We start from the raw sequence: 19,638 nt of genomic DNA on the forward strand, positions 1-19,638 counted from the left end.
ACAGCTTGAAATAATCAGACAATAAAATTATAACATTTATTTTATAAGATTTCATTTTTATTTTGTAATTTACAATTTAAAATGGGTAAGTTATTTTTTTACTTCACTTATTCTGACTAATATACAATCTTGATTAATTAGCCCTCCTTTTCGAACATAATTAGTATAGGTAAACATAAATGCAAAAACTAGTCCATAAATGTACTTTGCAAGTTTTTATTAAGGTCTAGTTAACTTTGAATAGTATTTAAACGAATTCAGGGCGAAAAATTGAATTTTTGCAATTTCTAACCAACCAACTTACGTACTACGTATTGATCGCTTACATATTGATCCATTTACTTTTATTTGATTACTTATTACTGTTGTGATATTTTTGTAATATTATAGAAATAAATTTGTTTACTTTAAAGACAATTTAAAACAATTATATTAGTCAAGCAAAATAGACACAAAATGCACGTGTTAAATTGACCACATTTCCCTACAGCTGGCAAAACCACTTTCAGGAAGGAATCCTTATAATTTCATCAGGGCCTTGGCCGGCGTACGTTTGTGTCTCAAATCTCAATGAGATTAGACTATAAGAATATTTATCTATATAAACTAAAATATTCCTTCTTTAGAAAAGGATTAAGAGAGTACCTTTAACTATTAATAAAAGTAAATATAAAATGTGACATTAAAAATTATAACTTTATATATATAGCAAAGAGAGAATAGAGTAATAACAATACCCCATGCTCATGTTTACATAGGATGGTAAACTTTAGCTAAATATATCTAATGACGTATTCAGATTGGGTTTTAGCTACATAATTGGCGTTAAGCTTACGTAATAATCCTGTTTGAAGTCCGCATCGTGATCCAAGAGGTAGCCATGAAGGAATAATATATAAAAAGTGTCTCATTAATTCACAATAACTGATTTATAATTAAAACAATATATATATTAGCTTATTAATTACATTTCAATAAATATTTGACATATTTTCATAATAATGTAAATATAGTAAGCTTACTACACTATCGATAAATGTATAAGTTTGCTAGCCACAGCCTCTCAAACTATTTCTAATCTAGTACCACCTACATAGTAAATCTATAGGAAATAGCAATTTCCTTTGAAACTGATCCAAATACCACATCGACGACTCAATTTGGAAATTAACATGTGATAAATTTAGAACGTTATAGACTACATACATTTAATATTTTTTAACCGACTTCTGTAAGAAAAGGAGGTTATCAATTCGACTGTATTTTTTTTTTTTTTTTATGTTTGTTACCTCATAACTTTTAACTGGGTGGACCGATTTTGATAATTTTTTTTTTATTTGAAAGGTATAGCTTCCCGAATGGTCCCATTTTTTTTGGTCCATGTCTGACAATGGTATCCATGAGAAAATCACATAAGTCTTAAATTTGCATTATGCATATGCGCGACTAATAGCCGAATAACTCAATGTCGCGCCAACCGATTTTGATGATTTTTTTTTTTTATTTGAAAGGATACACTTCAAGGATAATTTGGTGAAAGTTTGGTTAGGTTTCGATTATGGAATCCGGAGAAAATTGAGAAAGTTTGTTTTTTTTGGTCAAAAATTAATTATACTGTAATAGTTACAAGCAAAAACTTTTTAAATTGATGTCAGAAGTGAGATTCCTGATCGTTGCATTTCTTTTCAACCAATCACAAAAAAGAGGATGTTCTCATTTTCAACCAACTTCAAAAAAGGGAGATTCCGAATTCACCCGAATACTTTTTATGTTTGTTCTTGTCAATATACCAAAATGTAACTTTGCACAAAAATAATAGCTAATTAAATGAAGTTTTACATAGAACAATCACAACCACTCGTTGACAACCACTACCACCACCATCACCACTCGTTCAAGAAGCATCATTTTAAGATCTACCCATCACTAAAAATCGTAAAATAAATTAATTTTTAACAAAAACAAAAACTGACTTCTAACAACGAACTAAAAAGTGAAAAATAATTATATAAAGATTTTATAATTTTGAAGTCGGTGTCAAGCTAATGCTACAACACCTTTACTACAATATCTAATTACTAAGCCTGTTTGTTTTACTTGGCACCGACTTCAAAATTATAAAATCTTTATATAATTATTTTTCACTTTTTAGTTCGTTGTTAGAAGTCGGTTTTTGTTTTTGTTAAAAATTAATTTATTTCTTATATACAAAAATTTACCAAATTGACGTAATGTTTTTTCTTTACGCTATGACATGGCAACATTAATTTAAATAGGGACATTGAAGACTTGCATACGTTATGTTACACTTTAAATTTTAAATAAATTTATTTCTGTAGGCAAGCATCATTAAAACATGACCTTGTTCTTTTTAAACATTACTTGCAAAAGGGTTTGTAAAGTAAAAGTAGACAAAGATATTTATATTTCACGTAGAATGCAAGTATTTCCGTATCGCGGAGTTACCACCGAAATGTCATTACCATTAAAATCATATTATTGTTATCTCTATATTCTAAGTTACTGAAAAACTTTACACAAAACACATTAATTCATTTCATTTTAGTATATATTTATTATATTACATAATTTTGTATTTCTTAATTATAATGATAGCTAATTTCAATGCCTTATATTTATACTAATAAACATTGTTAATCAGCAAACGAAACTGTAATGGCGCAGGGGCACAAGCTGCTACTGTAAACATAACAGATGTAGGTTCAATTACCACTGGAAGAAATAAAATATTTGGTATTTTCATTTTTTTGCTCTGGTAACAAGTGAAAGCGCGGCTTATACATAGTTCAGCAACTCAACGCAATGTCTCGAAAATTGGATGGTGCATGGAGAACTGAGCGTCTTAACTTGAGTAAGACTTCAGAAGGAATCTCGTGTTAAGATGCTCCGTTCCCCTACCCTGGTATATACGGGATACAGCGAAAAACTATAAAAAACATTTTTTAAAGAAGAAGTTGTATGCTAGTTAAATTAAAAAATAATAATATTGTTAACAAGATTGTAGATGAATGATATAAATATGTTGTTAAATCATATTATTAAGGCCATAATTCAAGTTCGAAATAAAAAGGCCGATTGTTATCCACATTAAATTTAATATGACGGCAATCGATTGTCACACCTTAACGTATGATTTCTCACTTCGATGTATAATATTTTGATGAATTGTTTGCCTTTTACGTCGATTAATTATAGCGTATATAAACGTTTATTGAAAAATTATGTCTGGAATCGAAGTGACATTTAATTTTTTGCATATAGCAACAATATTATTATCAAATTTATTGTATTTTCTTAAATGAGTCTTCGAATGTGTTTTTACTTACTTTTATAATTTAACGTTTTAAATGACATAACTATAAAAAGCAAACAGTTAATGTTATATATTATTATAATAAATATATTTTTAAACAGAATTGCACATTAGCACCTTCCCAGATACGCCAAAATGGCGGCAATGTGAAACTATAAGCTTATTAAAACAGTATTAATAAATTACTTGTACATATTAAAAAATTCTAGGAATTGTATTTAATAGAAAATAAATCAATGTCTATCATAAAAGAGTTTCTTTAACTTTTCTTTCAAATTCAATATGCTAAATAACTAAACGTGTTGCTTATGGCTAATCTTGGAACGCAAGCGCAAATACCTGTCATTGTAATTGCATAAGACGTTTCTAATTTGATACTACGAGTATGTCTGCAATCGTAGTAACGAGACCATATATGATACAATATATTAAATACTAACTGGTGTATGTCTACTTCGTGTTAAGCTAATGTTTTCTTTTACCTGGGCTCTCTTGAATACAATTTTCAACATTAGTTTAAGTTGTTTATTCTAAAAAATATCATTAAAAATTATATTAAAAGAAATTTTCTTAATAACTATGTGCGTAGTACAAACAGTCTGCAAAATAAATTTCATCTGATATTTAATTCATCAATCTTTTTTTCTTATAAGTAACTTTATTATAGTTTCAATAGTTTATTTAATTTTAGTTTTTCTTTGATATTTTATGAAATATTAAAAATTTACTATGATTTTTTAAAATTATTTCTAGACATTATTTTATTACAAATAAATATGATGCTGGTACGAGCGTTTGGCCGTTCTCCGTTCTCTCTGGCTACGCATCAGAAGCATACAGCCAAAAAAAAAATTTTATTATTCTTTCTTAATTCTTGTATTGCGTGTGTAAATTGCAGAACATAATTCTATACACTTCGTGTTGTAAATTATACGCAACTATGTTCAAAATTATGATAATGGCAAACGGTAAAACAATTTGAAACGTAATAAAGTTATGGAAATGTAATCTTTGAGAAATAATCTGCAATATGCACATACAATTTTATTTACATATTCTATTATTTTATTGCGAATCAACCAAATTGAAATACATAGTTGTTTATTCATATAATTTTATTGATAGAATTAACTACTACAAGTACTTACTTGATTCATAAAACATACCTAGCTTTACAATATATGAAATATTTCAAAGAAATATTAAGCTAATATGACAAGTGCAATTATTTAATTATATTCATTAAAACAATAAGCTAATTTGTACAATTACCTGCATATCTGGCAACTTATAATTAATTCTCTGAGTCCATTAGAAAATCATTAGCGAAATTTATTATATTACCGAAGTTTAACAATAAATAAAATCAGTTAGTATATACTCGTAGATGCCAACAGTGTATCGTGTAGTGTTGTGACAAAACACCAAAATGTTCCTCGGTAAATACTTTCCCGTGCTTCTGCTAGTGATGGGCTGCATCGTCGACACTAAAACTGTCAATTATCAATCTCCAATCAACGGCTTTGGAGGAAAATCAGGTAAAATTTAATATTATATTTCAATTGACTTTTTATTTTTTTATTTTATTGATGTATATTAATTACATCAGAATACTAAAGTTAACTATGACAAAGTTTTTTTAAGTTAGAGTTGAAGCTAAATAGCTAAAATAAATTAAGTAACTATTTATATAATATAAGTTATAGCTAAATTACATTTTTTAAATATATTAAAATATAAAGAAATGATAAATTATTTATTATTGCTAACTAAAACATGTTCTCGTTGTATGAATTTAAATTGTAAAAAAATACAATCTGCTACTATCAATTTATTTAAAATACATCTGAATAATTTTAAACTTTAAAATATGTAAAATGAATAAAAAATCGTTGTAACTAAATGTCATCGAAAATAGTTCCTTTTTGTTAATCGATGAGTCAGCTGCTGTCAAGAATTATTAGTACAGTCAGTTCAAAAGTCATGTTATACCAGATTACTTATAAAATATATTGTTTTATTTTGTAACACACAAGAATGTAAAAAACAACCATAATGCAGATATAGTTTATTTTTCTTTTGATATCTATTTGAGAACATTTCGTGTCATAGATTAACTGATTAAATTGTAGAAAAACATATTTTATATAGAAACATTCTATCGATAAGAATCAAACCCACTACTAAATTTCCCAACAGCGACATGGCTACTGATATGTCTTTTTTTTGTATTATGGTCATTTCCTTATGTACATGTACCTACGTCAAAATTAATAAAAAACATTAATTTTGATATATATGTATAAGAAAAATCTAAACAAAAAACTAGTCAAATTAAATTAGCTTTTGGATTTCATTTTATTCCTACCGCTTAGTTTTTATTTATATTCTTATATAGGAAATGAAAATGTTGTTTATTTTAACGTTCATAGTCCATTTATTAATATAGGCAATTATTTTTCCATGTCGTAGTTGTCCATGAATAGCTATAATAAATAGAGGTATACATATCCTACCCGACTGAAAAAATAAAAATTAGCTTCACGGTGTATCCCGAACATAGCAGGGTAGGCAGAGTGAATTTATTGTTAAGACACTCCGTTCCCAAGTTAGCGCCAATTTTGTCAAGGCATTCAACGTAACTCAACGCCGGGCTACATTAAAATAACAAACTTTCAATTTAACCAAATCCCTATTATTATTTTAGTAAAACGCAATGAGCATTGAAACACATGAGAGTTAAGGCTACGCTAAATTATATTGAACTAGATTAATGTCTTCGTGACTAACGTGAACTTCGGCTACTGTTAAAATAATAACTCCATTGAAAAGTTTTTTTTCTACAGTATGTCCTAATTTAATTTAAAAAAAGAACATCCAAATATAGATTTAACGTAAACAATAGATATTTTGAATAGTTACCGAATTTATTAATGATTTTATATTAATTTAGAGTTTTTAAAGAGTAACGCATATTTACAACTTATACATATTTTTAACTTTACCATAGTCATATTTGTCTATATAATCACATAACTCATTCATTATTTTTAGTTCAAAAATGTATTTAATTACTTTTTAAGATAAATAGAATAAATAATTATAATTAAAAACAATGTGAAAGTTCTACTGTTGGTATTTGTTGGTATTACATCAATTAATTATCATGGAATGTGTATTTAAGGTATTTAAGGCTAATTATAATTCTAATATTCTTAATAGCAACCGCATTTTAATTAAAGTACTACTAGTCTCTTACGAAGTCAGTAAAATGCTACTAAGATTTTTAACCTTGATAAAAAATTGTATTCTTTAAATCAATTGTTTGGTTATTACTTTCACTAATCAATGCTTTAATATAGAGTATAAACTTTTTATAGATCTGTCCAATGAAGGTCAATGTAAGATATTTTGAAAGCTTGTTGTTTTAATGTAGCCCGGTGTTGAGTTCCGCCATTCAACACGCAATGCCTTGACAAAATTGGCAGCAAGTGTCTTAACACTACGTTTCCTCTACCTACCCTGTTGTGTGCAAGATACAGTGTGTAGCTGGTTATTTTAGTATTAAACGAGAGAAATGTAATATACGCAAAATTTATTAACAATTTGTTTTTAAAGTAAGTTAATCTGTTGTCAGACTTTTGGAAACCGAATTAATTACACTAATATATCTGTAATATGTTTTCACTGTATATTATACTGTATATTTTAAATGTTATAGATATATTTTAATATTGTTAGTTGGTTACATTGTTTTTAGTATGGAGAGGAATACCTACGTTCTTGAGCTCTACATTCGTTCTTAATCGAGGTTAATATCTTCGTTCTTTAACCTTGCGTTTTAAAACCTAAATGGCTTATATTTTTTTTTATTGTTATTCTACTAATTGTGATTTTTCATAGATAATATTTTTTATCTAATTTTTTATATATTTTTTATCAATTGACAATAATGATAAAACTTATTATAAATAAATACAATATTTTTACAATTTTGCTTCACTAAAAAATTAAAATTAAAAAAAATATTCATAAATAAAGGATGCATTCATATTTTGTTGACCTTTAGACGAATCTGGACCATTCCAAAGGTCAGGGTGGGCTAAGCGGTTTGCGGTCACCTCTTTTATGTTTTCCGTATTTTCATGACTATTGATATGGAGTTGATATTAAATTTTTTCTTTATTTTTTATGTTTTTAGTATAAATAATATGTCTATAACTTTTATCATTATAGCAGGCCTTGTTATAAATTACTCTATTCTCTATCCATTTATAAGTTAATTTAAAAAAAAAATGATTGAATAACAAAATTGGTTAAATCAACATGTACGTTGATTGAACCTACCATAACACACTACTGATTCTATATAGATCTTTAATTTTATATTTTTTTTACTAAGAAACTATGTATTAATATAACTGACAGAATATAATTATTATATTGGATGTTTAATATAATCAGAATATATGTATACCACAGTGTATGAAATTCAGAACTAGGCAACAAAGTTAACTCAAGGCAATGAACGCAGTGTAATGGGAGCTGTACTTGTAAGTTATATTGTATCGCAATATTATAACATTTACGATTAATAATATACATTTATAATGTAATATATGTTATCATTTATTACATTTGTTAACGGTACACCAAATGATTGTCATTGGATCTTGTTGATGCTTTCGACGTTTATATTATTTTTGTTGTAGTAGGGGGGTCTTCTATTATACTAGTGTTAAAACATAATATATATAGGACTAGTGGACCCGGACGCGGCTACGCCTGCTTGAACTATAAGAATATTTATTAAATATATTTATGAAATTATTTTCAGTTTTCAATAGCATAAGTAAGAAAATATAAGCCTAAATAATCAAAAACGAATAATAAGTAGAGACATATTATTAGAAAAAATATCTGAGTTATTGAAATGAACCAACAAAAGAAGTAAAAGTAACTAAAGAATGTTCTTACTATTAGAAAAAGTACCTAAAGTTTTCCGTGCGTGCGTACATAGATATCGACTCTATGAAATAATTAATCATTTTTCTATATTAAATACTTAAGTTGCGAGCAATATCAAATAAAATAAGAAGAGAACCAAAGTGTAGTTTAAATTAATTATAAACAACAAATAATTACATAAAAATTAACAATAGTTCGAAAATGTGTGAAAATTAATAAAACCGTCAACGTCATCTGCCCGTTCGCGTCGGTCATACTATGCCGCCCATATGCTAGGTCATTCCGAATCAGTGACATCTCCTTAATTATTTATTAGTATGTTAAGCAGTAAACTATAATTTCAATCTAGATAAAATGCTAAAAGTGACTATTATATTTATTTTCATAAGGATGAATATCAAAATATAAGTTCATTTTGGGTGAGGTTTTCTTAAAACAACAAACAAACTTTGCAATCCGTTGCTTAGCAACGACGGTTGTTATTAACATGGCAGAATAAATTGCATATCAAATTAGAAAGTATTTTAATTTATTAGTTTATATGTGTAATGTAATTTTATATAGCCTATAGCACTTCTGACGAATGCAGCTTTCATACAAAACAAAAACAAAGTAAATCGGACCAGTAGATCCAGAGATCTTAGCGTTCAAACAAACAAACAAACAAACTCTTCCGCTTTATTATATTGGTATAGATAGTCACCGCAGTGAAATAGATATTTTTATAACACCATATTAGGGATAAAGGTGGTGATATCGCTTTACAATAATTGTATGAATAGATTTTACAAATCTAAACTGCTGTAATTTAAAATTCATTTGAATTAAAAATACTTCTTTTTTACGAGATAATTTTTAATTCTTTTCGCTATCAGGCCTCATATACATATATTTATATATGTACAGACGTACAATTAAAATTTTATATTCATTGCAATGATTACATTTTCATTCATCACCCAAAGGTTTCTTAATAACATTTTTATTATATACATTATTCTTTGACCTTTACTACTAAATCTTGGTTTCTCAACGTTTGGACAATCATCGATTGGTCACACATACGAGTAGGTATACCCAAGTACAGAGAACGATTTTTTTCCTCTTTGTCAACTTAAAAAAATGTTGTAACGCAGTTTTGTTGGAACTGAGTGCTAATAGCAAACAAAAAAAACGGTCAAGTGCGAGTCGGTACGGGCGTATGACTACAAATAAACTGGTGGTCTCAAGATCATAAAAAATAATATAAATAGAAAATTGCAGAAATGATGTTAAATCCATATACATCTTTCAGTACATTAGGATCTAATCCTCATCTTCTATATGTATTTTTATATAATTATAACTATATGGTTCCAACATCTCATTAAAATTCATTTAATCAAAATATTTAGCTTAAACATACGTGTATTGTTATGTAATTAATAAAATTATTTATATTTTACAGACTGCTCAAGCTGCAGCGAAGATGAGTTGGGCGTGACTCGATGGACGATGCCTCTGCTTAAATCTGGAGAGAAGAGATATTACTTAGGAATATTCTTTAAGGTAATTTGACACTAATATTAACATTTATTTTTATTTAAACAATAAATACCGTTGAAGTTATACCATAAAAACTGAATCAATGACAAACGATAAAGACATACCATACTATACGCTAAGACGACGTAACTAAACATCGCTATATTTCATAATTTCGGACAAATATCTACATTTTTAACAAATATTTTTTATATAAGTATAATATTTAAAGAAATAAACTCGCAAACAATATACATCGCTACCTTAGTACTAGAAACAACAATTCTTTTATTATTTAACTACTTGTTATTACTAATAAAAGAATTGTTGTTTCATAACAATGAATTATGTATAAATTAAGTCACATCCGTAATTTGGTAGCGCAAATCAAAAGACGATCATCCTTCTCTTTGTCCAAAAGTTCCCACATTGTCAGTGAGAAAGTAGCCTGACCTGGTTTTCTTATACATAATAAAAACTTTGGTTATAGAGTTAATATAACAGCAGAAACTGAATTTCAGAAGTTTCTAAGTCGATATTTGTTAAATGAGATAGTAACAAAGAGAGTTATGTAAGGAATATGCTAAAGAAAATAATAATAAATATTGGAGGTGTTTTTATTTCATTAATAATCTCTCAAAGTAAGTAAAAAAAGCTTCACTGCAAATTTGAATATATAGCTAGGAAAAAATATACTTCTTCACCAAGAGGCCGTGGTGGCGAAGGGGCACAAGGGTGTAACTGATGCGACGGTTATGGGTTCGATTTATCAAATACAAAAATACCTTCAAGGTGTTGATGCAGAAGCACGTGTCAAGATCCGTTAATAATTATTGACGTCACGAATTGCGCAACTCGTACGCATCTCGCGCGGCGTGATCGATTCAGCTTTCTCTTCTACACGATACTTATAGCAACCACACCTACCAGGTACCTACTATAATGTCATTCATGTATAAAATTTTATTAGCTGCTTTAATGTTTTCTATGTTCAGCTTCACGTTGTATCCTGCTTCCTGCTGCTTCAGCTGGGTAGGCAGAGGGAACTTAGTGTTAAGATACTCCGTTCCTCACTTTCTGCTGAATTCGGGAGGAATTGCGTGTTGAGTAATAGATGCTAGTAATGTTTTCTAGTGGCTTACTTATCTATACTGATAATGTAAAGTTCAAGAGTTTGTTAGGTTGGACTTCTTATAAATTCAGAAACTGCTGGAAATAAAAAAAATATTTTTTGTATTAGATAGGTAATTTATCGAGAAAAGCTATGTATCCATACCTATATTATAAATTCGAAAGTAACTCTGTCTGTCTGTCTGTCTTTTACGCAATCAGGGCCAAACCGTTAATTTAATTGTTATAAAATACTCATATAAGAGATACTTCAAGGTCTCGGGGTGTACATAGGATACCTTTTTTTCTCATATTTGTAATATTTTCGATATATACCAACATATTAAAATACTTATTAATTTGACATGCAATTTATACCGCCATGTTAATAACAACCGTAGCTATGTGACCGTTGCTAAGCAACGATTTGCAAAATTTGTTGTTAGATAACGTCACCCAAAATAAGCTTGCTGAACGCATCTCTCTATTGAAAATTGAAAATAATTTCATAAATATATTTAATAAATATTCGTATAGTTCAAGCGGGCATAGCCGCATTCGAGTCCACTAGTATAGCTATATTACATCGGGTTTACCGCTTAGTTATACTTGTACTGCGGTGTCTATCGGAGTTAACCCCAGCGCTGAGAATGTCTCATTTGTCAAACATGACTCTTAATTATGTCCAATAGACCACACGGGCGAAACCGCTAGCTAAAGCTAGCGATGACATAATTAATTTAATGTCGAACCGGTAAGAGTCAAAAAGTTTTCATTGATTTATTTTAGTCATCTAATAATGTTTTCCTTTGCGATTGTAAGTTTATATTATATTCTAAAGAGAGAAAGTCCACGCTTTACCTTTAAAAATGTAAATTAGGGAACTTGAAAAAAAAAGTAATCATCCATTTATTATATTTTTTATTGAATAGATTAAGAAAAATAAAATAAAATTCAAACAGCGCAATAAATATAGTCTATCTATGCACACTTATATACAGGAAATGTCAAATTGCTAAGGTCTGGTATTGCAAATCGTGAATTTCCATACTTTTCTCTGGTACGAAATTAGCCTCCGCCCATTGAACCGGAAGTAATACGGCGCTGCAAATGTCGCGGAAACTGTAAAATGACCTACGCATTCAGGACGGGGTTTTCCACTTGTATGAAAATTACTTCATTTTAGAATCTCTAAACATTTTACTGTTACGGAAATAATATTTTAATGATTGCTTTTATTGAATTCTAACTATAAATATGATATTAGGAAATAGTCTCGCCTTATTTCTCTAAATTGTTGTTCTTCTTCTTCTCTAAAAATATTGTTCTAAGTGAGGAAAGGAATGAAAGTGGGGAACGAAAGTATCTTAATGGGAACGAAGTCTCTTAACACTAGGTTCCTAAGTTCCCCTTACCTACCCTGCCATATATATTGAATTGATATAGCGTGAAGCTAAACAATATGCAATATATACGAGTATATTAAAAATTCAGAAAGGCGTTAAAATAACATTAAACGGTGCTATGTTTATTGAAAGAGTAACAAAAACTATTACTTGTATATTTTTCCTCATTTCTTGTTGCAATACCCGCTAAACAAATACCATTTACATAAATTGAATATCATGACCACGACGATCGCTGTATAATCTTGAGGTTCCCTGTTTAAATTACTTTCACGATTTTTAATACAGGCATAAAGTTGATAATGATATATATTACTTTTTTGCGCTCTGGTGGCGAGGCAAAGAGCGGCGTTGAGTTACGCCACTCAACACGCAATGTCTCTAGAATGAACGGAGTATCTTAACACTAGGCATCCTATGCCTAACCTGCTACAGGAGGGAGATAGCATGAAATCGACAAAAAAGATAATATATAATTTATAAAGTACTTTCGTAGGTTTGCACATACAAAGGGAAGACCTTAGGTAATTTGACAAAATAATTGTAACAAGAGACAGAAAAAAAAAGGATTCAATCCCCACTCGAGATAAATTTATATTTTAATTTGTTAACTCTGGTGTCGAAACAAAGCGCGGTGTTGAGTTCCGCTACACAACACGCAATGTCTCCAGAATCCAGAACCCTGCTATATGCGTGATACAGGATAAAGCAAAAAAGGAACATAACAAAACTATATTTTCATTTTGCAAATTCAACTCTAGTTTTGCTTAATTAGGAACCTTGCAACTATCGCACCACCTATCGTTGTTTGTTTTGAAATAAATGTAAATTACAGTGCAATTAGGTTTATTCTCGTAAAGATTGCTGCTGTTACGAAATATTTTCAGGTAATCATTGCCTAATTTTGTACGCAGTGATTGTTTTGTCAGTTGTAGGCCTCATTATATAATGTAAAAAAAAGAAAAATAAATATTTGTAAGTAATGAGTAAATTGTATACAAAAATAGTCAAAAATAAATCAATAATAAATAGTTAGTTTATTAATGAGTTTGTTTCAAATAATAATATAAATGAAATATCTTGTACCTTTTGCCTCATATAATCCTGTCACCTGTCCACATGAAATTACAGATAATTCGTTGAGCTTAGCGTGGAAAGAATGACTTAAACAAACCTGTTGCGCGTAAAAATAACAAAACCTTCAATACTTTTGGTGTAAATGAATGATTCGAACTCATAAATGTCTCTTAAAATAATGTAACTTTATAATAAATAAATTGAAATATCTAACTGACATGGAACCCAAAGGTAGAAACTCTGAGATATTTTTATATAAGAACTTAGTTTAATTCTAATAAGCAAATTTTCTAAAGTTATACATTATAAATATAATTTCCTATCAAATCCTATTAAAGTAAAATTAAACACAGCAACCGAATAATAAGGTATTTAAACGACTTTTATATTGTACTCGTATATAATTAATAATATCATTAATATAATTAATATATTTTTTTCAAAATATATAGTTATCTTGAAAAAAATATATTTCTATTTGTTAATTAACGCGTTTTTCGAATGCTAGTAAGTGTAGGCAGTACTTTTAATTAGTATAGAATTGAACAGAGCTAGTAAAATTCATGCTATATTAAAATATTTGTAATAAGATTTTGCATCGTAATTCTGCCATATTTAAAATAATTTAAACCCATAGTGGTAGTCGAATGAAAATCTCAATGAATGTACCTAAGTTCAATCTCCACTTTTGTGGAAATAAGTTTTTCCAAATTGAATCCCGAATTCCAGCAGAAAATAGAGTATCATCACTGCACTCTCTCTATTTACTCTACAATGCGGGGTAAAGCGTGACGCTATTACTTTTAATCGTTGAATACTTTTTCATAAACACAGAAATAGACTCGTATTTGAGAAATAGTATTTTGTATATTAAATTCTATAAATATTTTAGCAATTTTCGTATTGATAAAAATAGAAAGCATAAATATTGTGCGTGGGTGATAAAGCAATTGATATTTATGAATAATTTAATTATACTTCTAGGATTTAGCGAAGCAAGATATATCTAGCTGACTTTGAAAAGTGAATACATTAAAATATAAGAATAATTTATTCTGTTACAATTTTTATAATCTTTAGCAAATTAGTAGAAATTACTTTTTTTATTATTTAATCACGCTGTATCATGCGTACACCAGGATCGGAAGAAAGTGTTAAGACACACCGTTCCCAATTTTATGCCGATTTCTGGAGGCATTACATGTCGAGTGGCGAAACTCAACGCTGCGCTTTGCCTCGACACCAGAGCGAAGAAATGGAAATATAACCGTACATAAATATTTCACTTCCTCGAGTGGGGATCGAACCTTCAACCCTCGCGTTACAGTCATACCCTTGTGCCGCTGCGCCACGACGGCCTCAAATTTAATTTATTTGATTTTTTTTTAAGAAGTAAGTATAGTTATGACACAAATAAATAAATAAAAAGAATGCAAAAACTAACTATGACTTTTGACACAAATAAGCTCCTACAGTTTTGCATCAAAAACCAGTATTTTAATTGCCGAAAGCGGATTTCGTATACGCTATTGTACAAATACTTTCATTTTTACACCACATTGACATTATGTAATTATCTTATTAATTAACTGAGTAAATATTAAATAACTGAAGAAACTAAAGAAGAAGGCAGAAATTTCGAACTAAGATTCTTAATTTTTTCGAATTTATACATGGAATCTAAAAAAAAAGTAAAAGTTTTTTTTTTAGTTATGTCATGCTGCACTTAGAAGAATACAAGCTGTCTTAGTCTAACATATATAAAACCATATTTTTTCCATTATATCTAATTTGTAAAACAATAAATAACTAAAAGTACCTCATGTTTTTTCTCTTAAAAATAAATACTTAGTTTCAGCGTGATGTAACTCAGGGTCAGACTTACCTCCACCTTGAATTGTTTAATGTCGACTGCTTGACCTTTATATATGGTAGTGAGTTCAAATGAATAATATGTTAACAAAATAACTTTTGACACATGAGTCATACACTCAAAAATTCCGTAAATTGTCATCGATGTTTTTGGACGGATTTTATATCCGTTTGAGGAATGACCGCGAAATGACTACATTTAATAAATAAAACAACTGTATATTTTAATTTTATACCTCAAATGTAGATTACCGAAAGTATAATATAGAGTTCGCGGGGTTGAATTCCGGTACTCAACACATCCATCCATCCATCCATCAGCCTTTCAACGTCCACTGCTGGACATAGGCCTCCCCTAATTCTCGCCAACACAACACATAATCGTTCTCTGAAGCTATGAAAAAATAATATAGAGTAACAGTTGATATATTGATTCTATCTGCTTATCATCAAAACGTAGATATGGTTATTCTCTGCATGTAGAGGTTATTCACTAATGTGCTTTAATTTTCAAGGATAATATACGTGGTAATGATGTACTTAAAATAATAAAATTATAGTTTAGTACGTAATAGGTGACGGCCATACCGAAAACAAATAATTTAATTTATTTTGTTTATTTAATGTATTTTATATTATAATTTATCAGCTTCACATTGTATCTCGCACTCATTAAGGTTGGCAGAGGGAATGTAGTGTTAAAACACTCTGTTGCCCATTATCCGCCGGATTCTAGAGTCTTTATATAATCTAATTTTGTACATTTTCTAGACATAGGCACTTTACATCGTATAAGTACCTGCGCGCATAACTTTACATTGATGAAATTCTATCATCTCGCAATATGTTCAATAATAAACATGTTACACGCTAAACTCGATATCGCGCACGGTAATTTTACCATTAATTACCTGGTAATAAGACATATTACGGCATGATATAATTATTAAATTACAACGCTGCATTAGTCGCGCACATACCTAATAGATGAAAGACGAAACTAACTTTCACTATAATGTATAAAGTTGAGCACCAGTTGAAATTTTCTGTCTTTAAAAAAAATAAAAACACGTCATTATTTCTGTTATAATTTGGTTTGGAAATGTAATTTGTGTAATAACAATTGAGATTACTATACTTATCTACATTATTAAGAAACTTAACTATGTTGTTTTTTTTTATCTATTTTAATATATAATTTAATGAAGTGGATAAAGAAGGAACAAAAGTTATCTATCATTTCAATTTCTACTTTACATTCTTTTAGAAACGTATATGTTGAAAAAACATTCATATTTAATAATCTTGTCAATTTAAATGATCCTATAACAGTGATTTCTAAAGCAATTTAGTGATTTAATCTAGTCTTATATAAATAAAATATCCATTTTTTTATTTTATTTTATTATTTTTCATATAATGTAACTAATATTCTAATAATACTCTGTAAAATATTACCCTAGACAAACGCTTAGTAAGATTGAAAATCCACACTTGTTCATCTCGTATTAAAGCCGTAAAATCTTAAAAGATTAAATAAATTTACATAAAAATAATAATATCAGTATCAATAAAAATATACCTTTTTACAATGTATTTATATCAATTTTTTTTGCTTTCAGGCAAACTGGTTCAAGGCACAACAATACTGCAGGTTCCATGGAATGCACCTCGCCTCCATCTCGTCACAGGAGGAAAACGATAGACTAGAAAAATACGTAAGAGAATCAGGTATGTAGAACTTATTTTTTATATAGTAACTATCATATATTCATTTATGCTATATATTTTATATAAAAATGAGGCCGCGGTGGCGCGGGAGCATAAATAAGCATGTGATAAGTGGTAAAGTTGATAATAGTAGGTTCATTACCCACTCGTAGGTATGAAATATTTAATATTATATTTTCTCGCTTTGGTAATGGAACTTTCTCAAGAAAAGTAGGGAACAGAAGAGTCATAACACTACGGTCACACTAAAAGAAAAAAATAATAATATAAAATAAGTCTATTTAAAAAACTTTATATGTAAAAAATATATTAGAGTGTACTTCATGCCCACAAATGGGTTAAGATAAAATTATATAAAAAAATATCTAATATAAAGATATATAAATTATAAGCAGTTATTTATTTATATGAAAAATTGTAGAGTTAAAGCGCACGTCCGACAGCAAAATTATGAATGAGCCCTCGAGCGATTTCGCACAAGTATGGGCACGAGAGTAGAGAATATTGAACGTACTCTAATTGGTATCCAGGACGTGATTTTTCAGAACTTTGCATAGCTTATTTCTATATATACGTGCTTTAAATATTTAAAAAAAATTAAGTAACATTTATTTGGGTACCTCATTCTAGGCAGAATAACTCTGATGCCACACTCTAAGGATATTTAAAAAATACAATATAATACAAATATAATTAAAATTAAATTAAATTTCAATTACAGGATACGGACGCGAGCATTTCTGGACATCAGGCACGGACTTAGCTGAAGAAGGCAATTTCTTCTGGATGGCCAATGGCAGACCTTTGACTTTTGTCAACTGGAACGCAGGGGAACCAAACAACTTCCGGTACGAAAACGGCGAAGAAGAAAACTGCTTAGAACTCTGGAATAGAGACGACAAAGGCCTCAAATGGAATGACTCACCGTGCTCGTTTGAAACATTCTTTATTTGCGAAGTCCGATCGGATTAATAATACACCCAGACATTACATTTTATTAGATTTTTTTTTAATCTGTTACGCCTTGATTAGTGGGGAACGCAGTGTTTTAACACTAGGTTCCTTGTGCCTACCCTGCTGTGTGCGGGATACAGCGTGAAGTTGAAGCCTTGATTACTTAAGGTCACAATATACATGTATTTATTGTCTATTGTTCTGCATTGTACATATTTAGATGTATGCTTCCGTTATTCAAGGTGCTATTTCATAATTGGAATAATACAAATACCATATCTATGTGTTATTATGTTTTTAATATATTTGGTCATTAATTATGTTTTTGGAGGTTAAATTCATGTAAACTAAAATGTAGAAATATTTTTACTAATTATTTCTTTTCTTACTTTGAAAAATTACATTACGACTTAATTTAATATAAATTTGTTATTTTTAACAAAATATATTATATTGATATATTGTTCAGAACTATGAAATAGCTATAGGTAGTTTTTTTTTTAAATACAAAATTAACTTCATCTAATAAAATGTAATGTCATTGTTAGAATACAATATTGTGATAAGGTAGTGTGCTAGATTTCGAACTTTCACCTGGAATTATATTTAGATCTTTTTTTACACTTTATTATATCAATATTTCTGTAAGAAACGGTCAGTAAATAATATATAATTCGAATAAAACACCTCGTACTAACTTAAAAACATTATGAATAATTTGTTAAATTAGCACGAGGTGTAAAATATTTATTATGTTTTTGTAATTAATCAAAAATGGATCGTAATATTATTTTAATATATATAATAAAAAATAAATGGGAATCAAAAAAACATATTTTATAAGAAACGATCACTGCCTAATGATCTTATAATAAATCTGGCCCTCGGGTTCAATGGGACGCGTACGTGTCCATAGTCAAACGTAGTGGGTAAATATAATAGTTACCTTAGCATATCTGTAAAAATAGACATAAGTATCAACAACAAATAAAAAAATATTTCTATAATTTGTTTTTCTTTAACAAATGTATTATAAACATATTAAAATATTATAATTTTAAAATATTAAATAATATTTAAATCTATGAAAATTTAACATTTTGAATAATTCTACCACTTTCTCTAGAAGCAAAGAGAATAACTCATAAAATAGTTTACTTAAAAAACCTAAACACAATTATGGCAAGGATAATCTTGACTCTGATATGAAAGCAATTTCTCCTAAGAACAAGCACTCCAAAAGCATTTGTAAATAGCCGAGGTGTACGCCTCCAGCCACACTCAGGATATGGAGCCAGCATTATGTGCCGCTTGCGAGAGGCGCGAATAATAAACCTTGTAGTTACTTTGACCTTTCTTCTTACTTAAGGATACGATACGCTAGAGCACATGTCCTGAGAACAGCTTCACGTCGTGGTGAATTGAGTTAGACTATGTTCATGTTATTACTTTAGATTTTGATGTGTTTTTCTAGAAGAATATATGTTCTAGATATTTAGTTACTAATGGGTTCTTAATATTAATTATTACTAGAGTAATAGCTTTAAAAGATCTTTTTTATTTATATTTACAGCATGGTTCTGGGCCAGGATAATTATACATAAAAATACAAGTATTTTTTTATACATATAGAATATATAGAAAGAATGAGAATATTTCTAC

At 28.8% G+C, this 19,638-nt stretch overlaps 1 protein-coding gene across 5 annotated transcripts in view; it reads left to right on the forward strand.

Moving 5' to 3' along the window:
• The window catches only part of tfc (Brevican core protein triforce), a 69,251-nt gene extending 50,268 nt beyond the window's left edge, over nt 1-18,983 (forward strand). For 2 of the 5 annotated variants that reach the window (XM_085188047.1, XM_085188048.1), the window contains exons 2-5: nt 4,650-4,872; nt 9,750-9,850; nt 16,914-17,022; nt 17,744-18,983. In XM_085188047.1, the coding sequence (XP_085044173.1) occupies nt 4,764-4,872; nt 9,750-9,850; nt 16,914-17,022; nt 17,744-17,994 (570 nt within the window). In that variant the 5' untranslated portion in view covers nt 4,650-4,763 and the 3' untranslated portion in view covers nt 17,995-18,983. The remainder of the gene's footprint in view (nt 1-4,649; nt 4,873-9,749; nt 9,851-16,913; nt 17,023-17,743) is intronic. The other 3 variants (XM_085188045.1, XM_085188046.1, XM_085188049.1) reach the window with 2 other exon arrangements.
• The last annotated feature ends 655 nt before the right edge of the window (nt 18,984-19,638 follow it).

The sequence above is a fragment of the Heliconius melpomene genome, chromosome 7, assembly GCF_056956725.1.
Source record: "Heliconius melpomene rosina isolate 202511_hmr_F chromosome 7, ASM5695672v1, whole genome shotgun sequence".
Classification (NCBI taxonomy): domain Eukaryota; kingdom Metazoa; phylum Arthropoda; class Insecta; order Lepidoptera; family Nymphalidae; genus Heliconius; species Heliconius melpomene.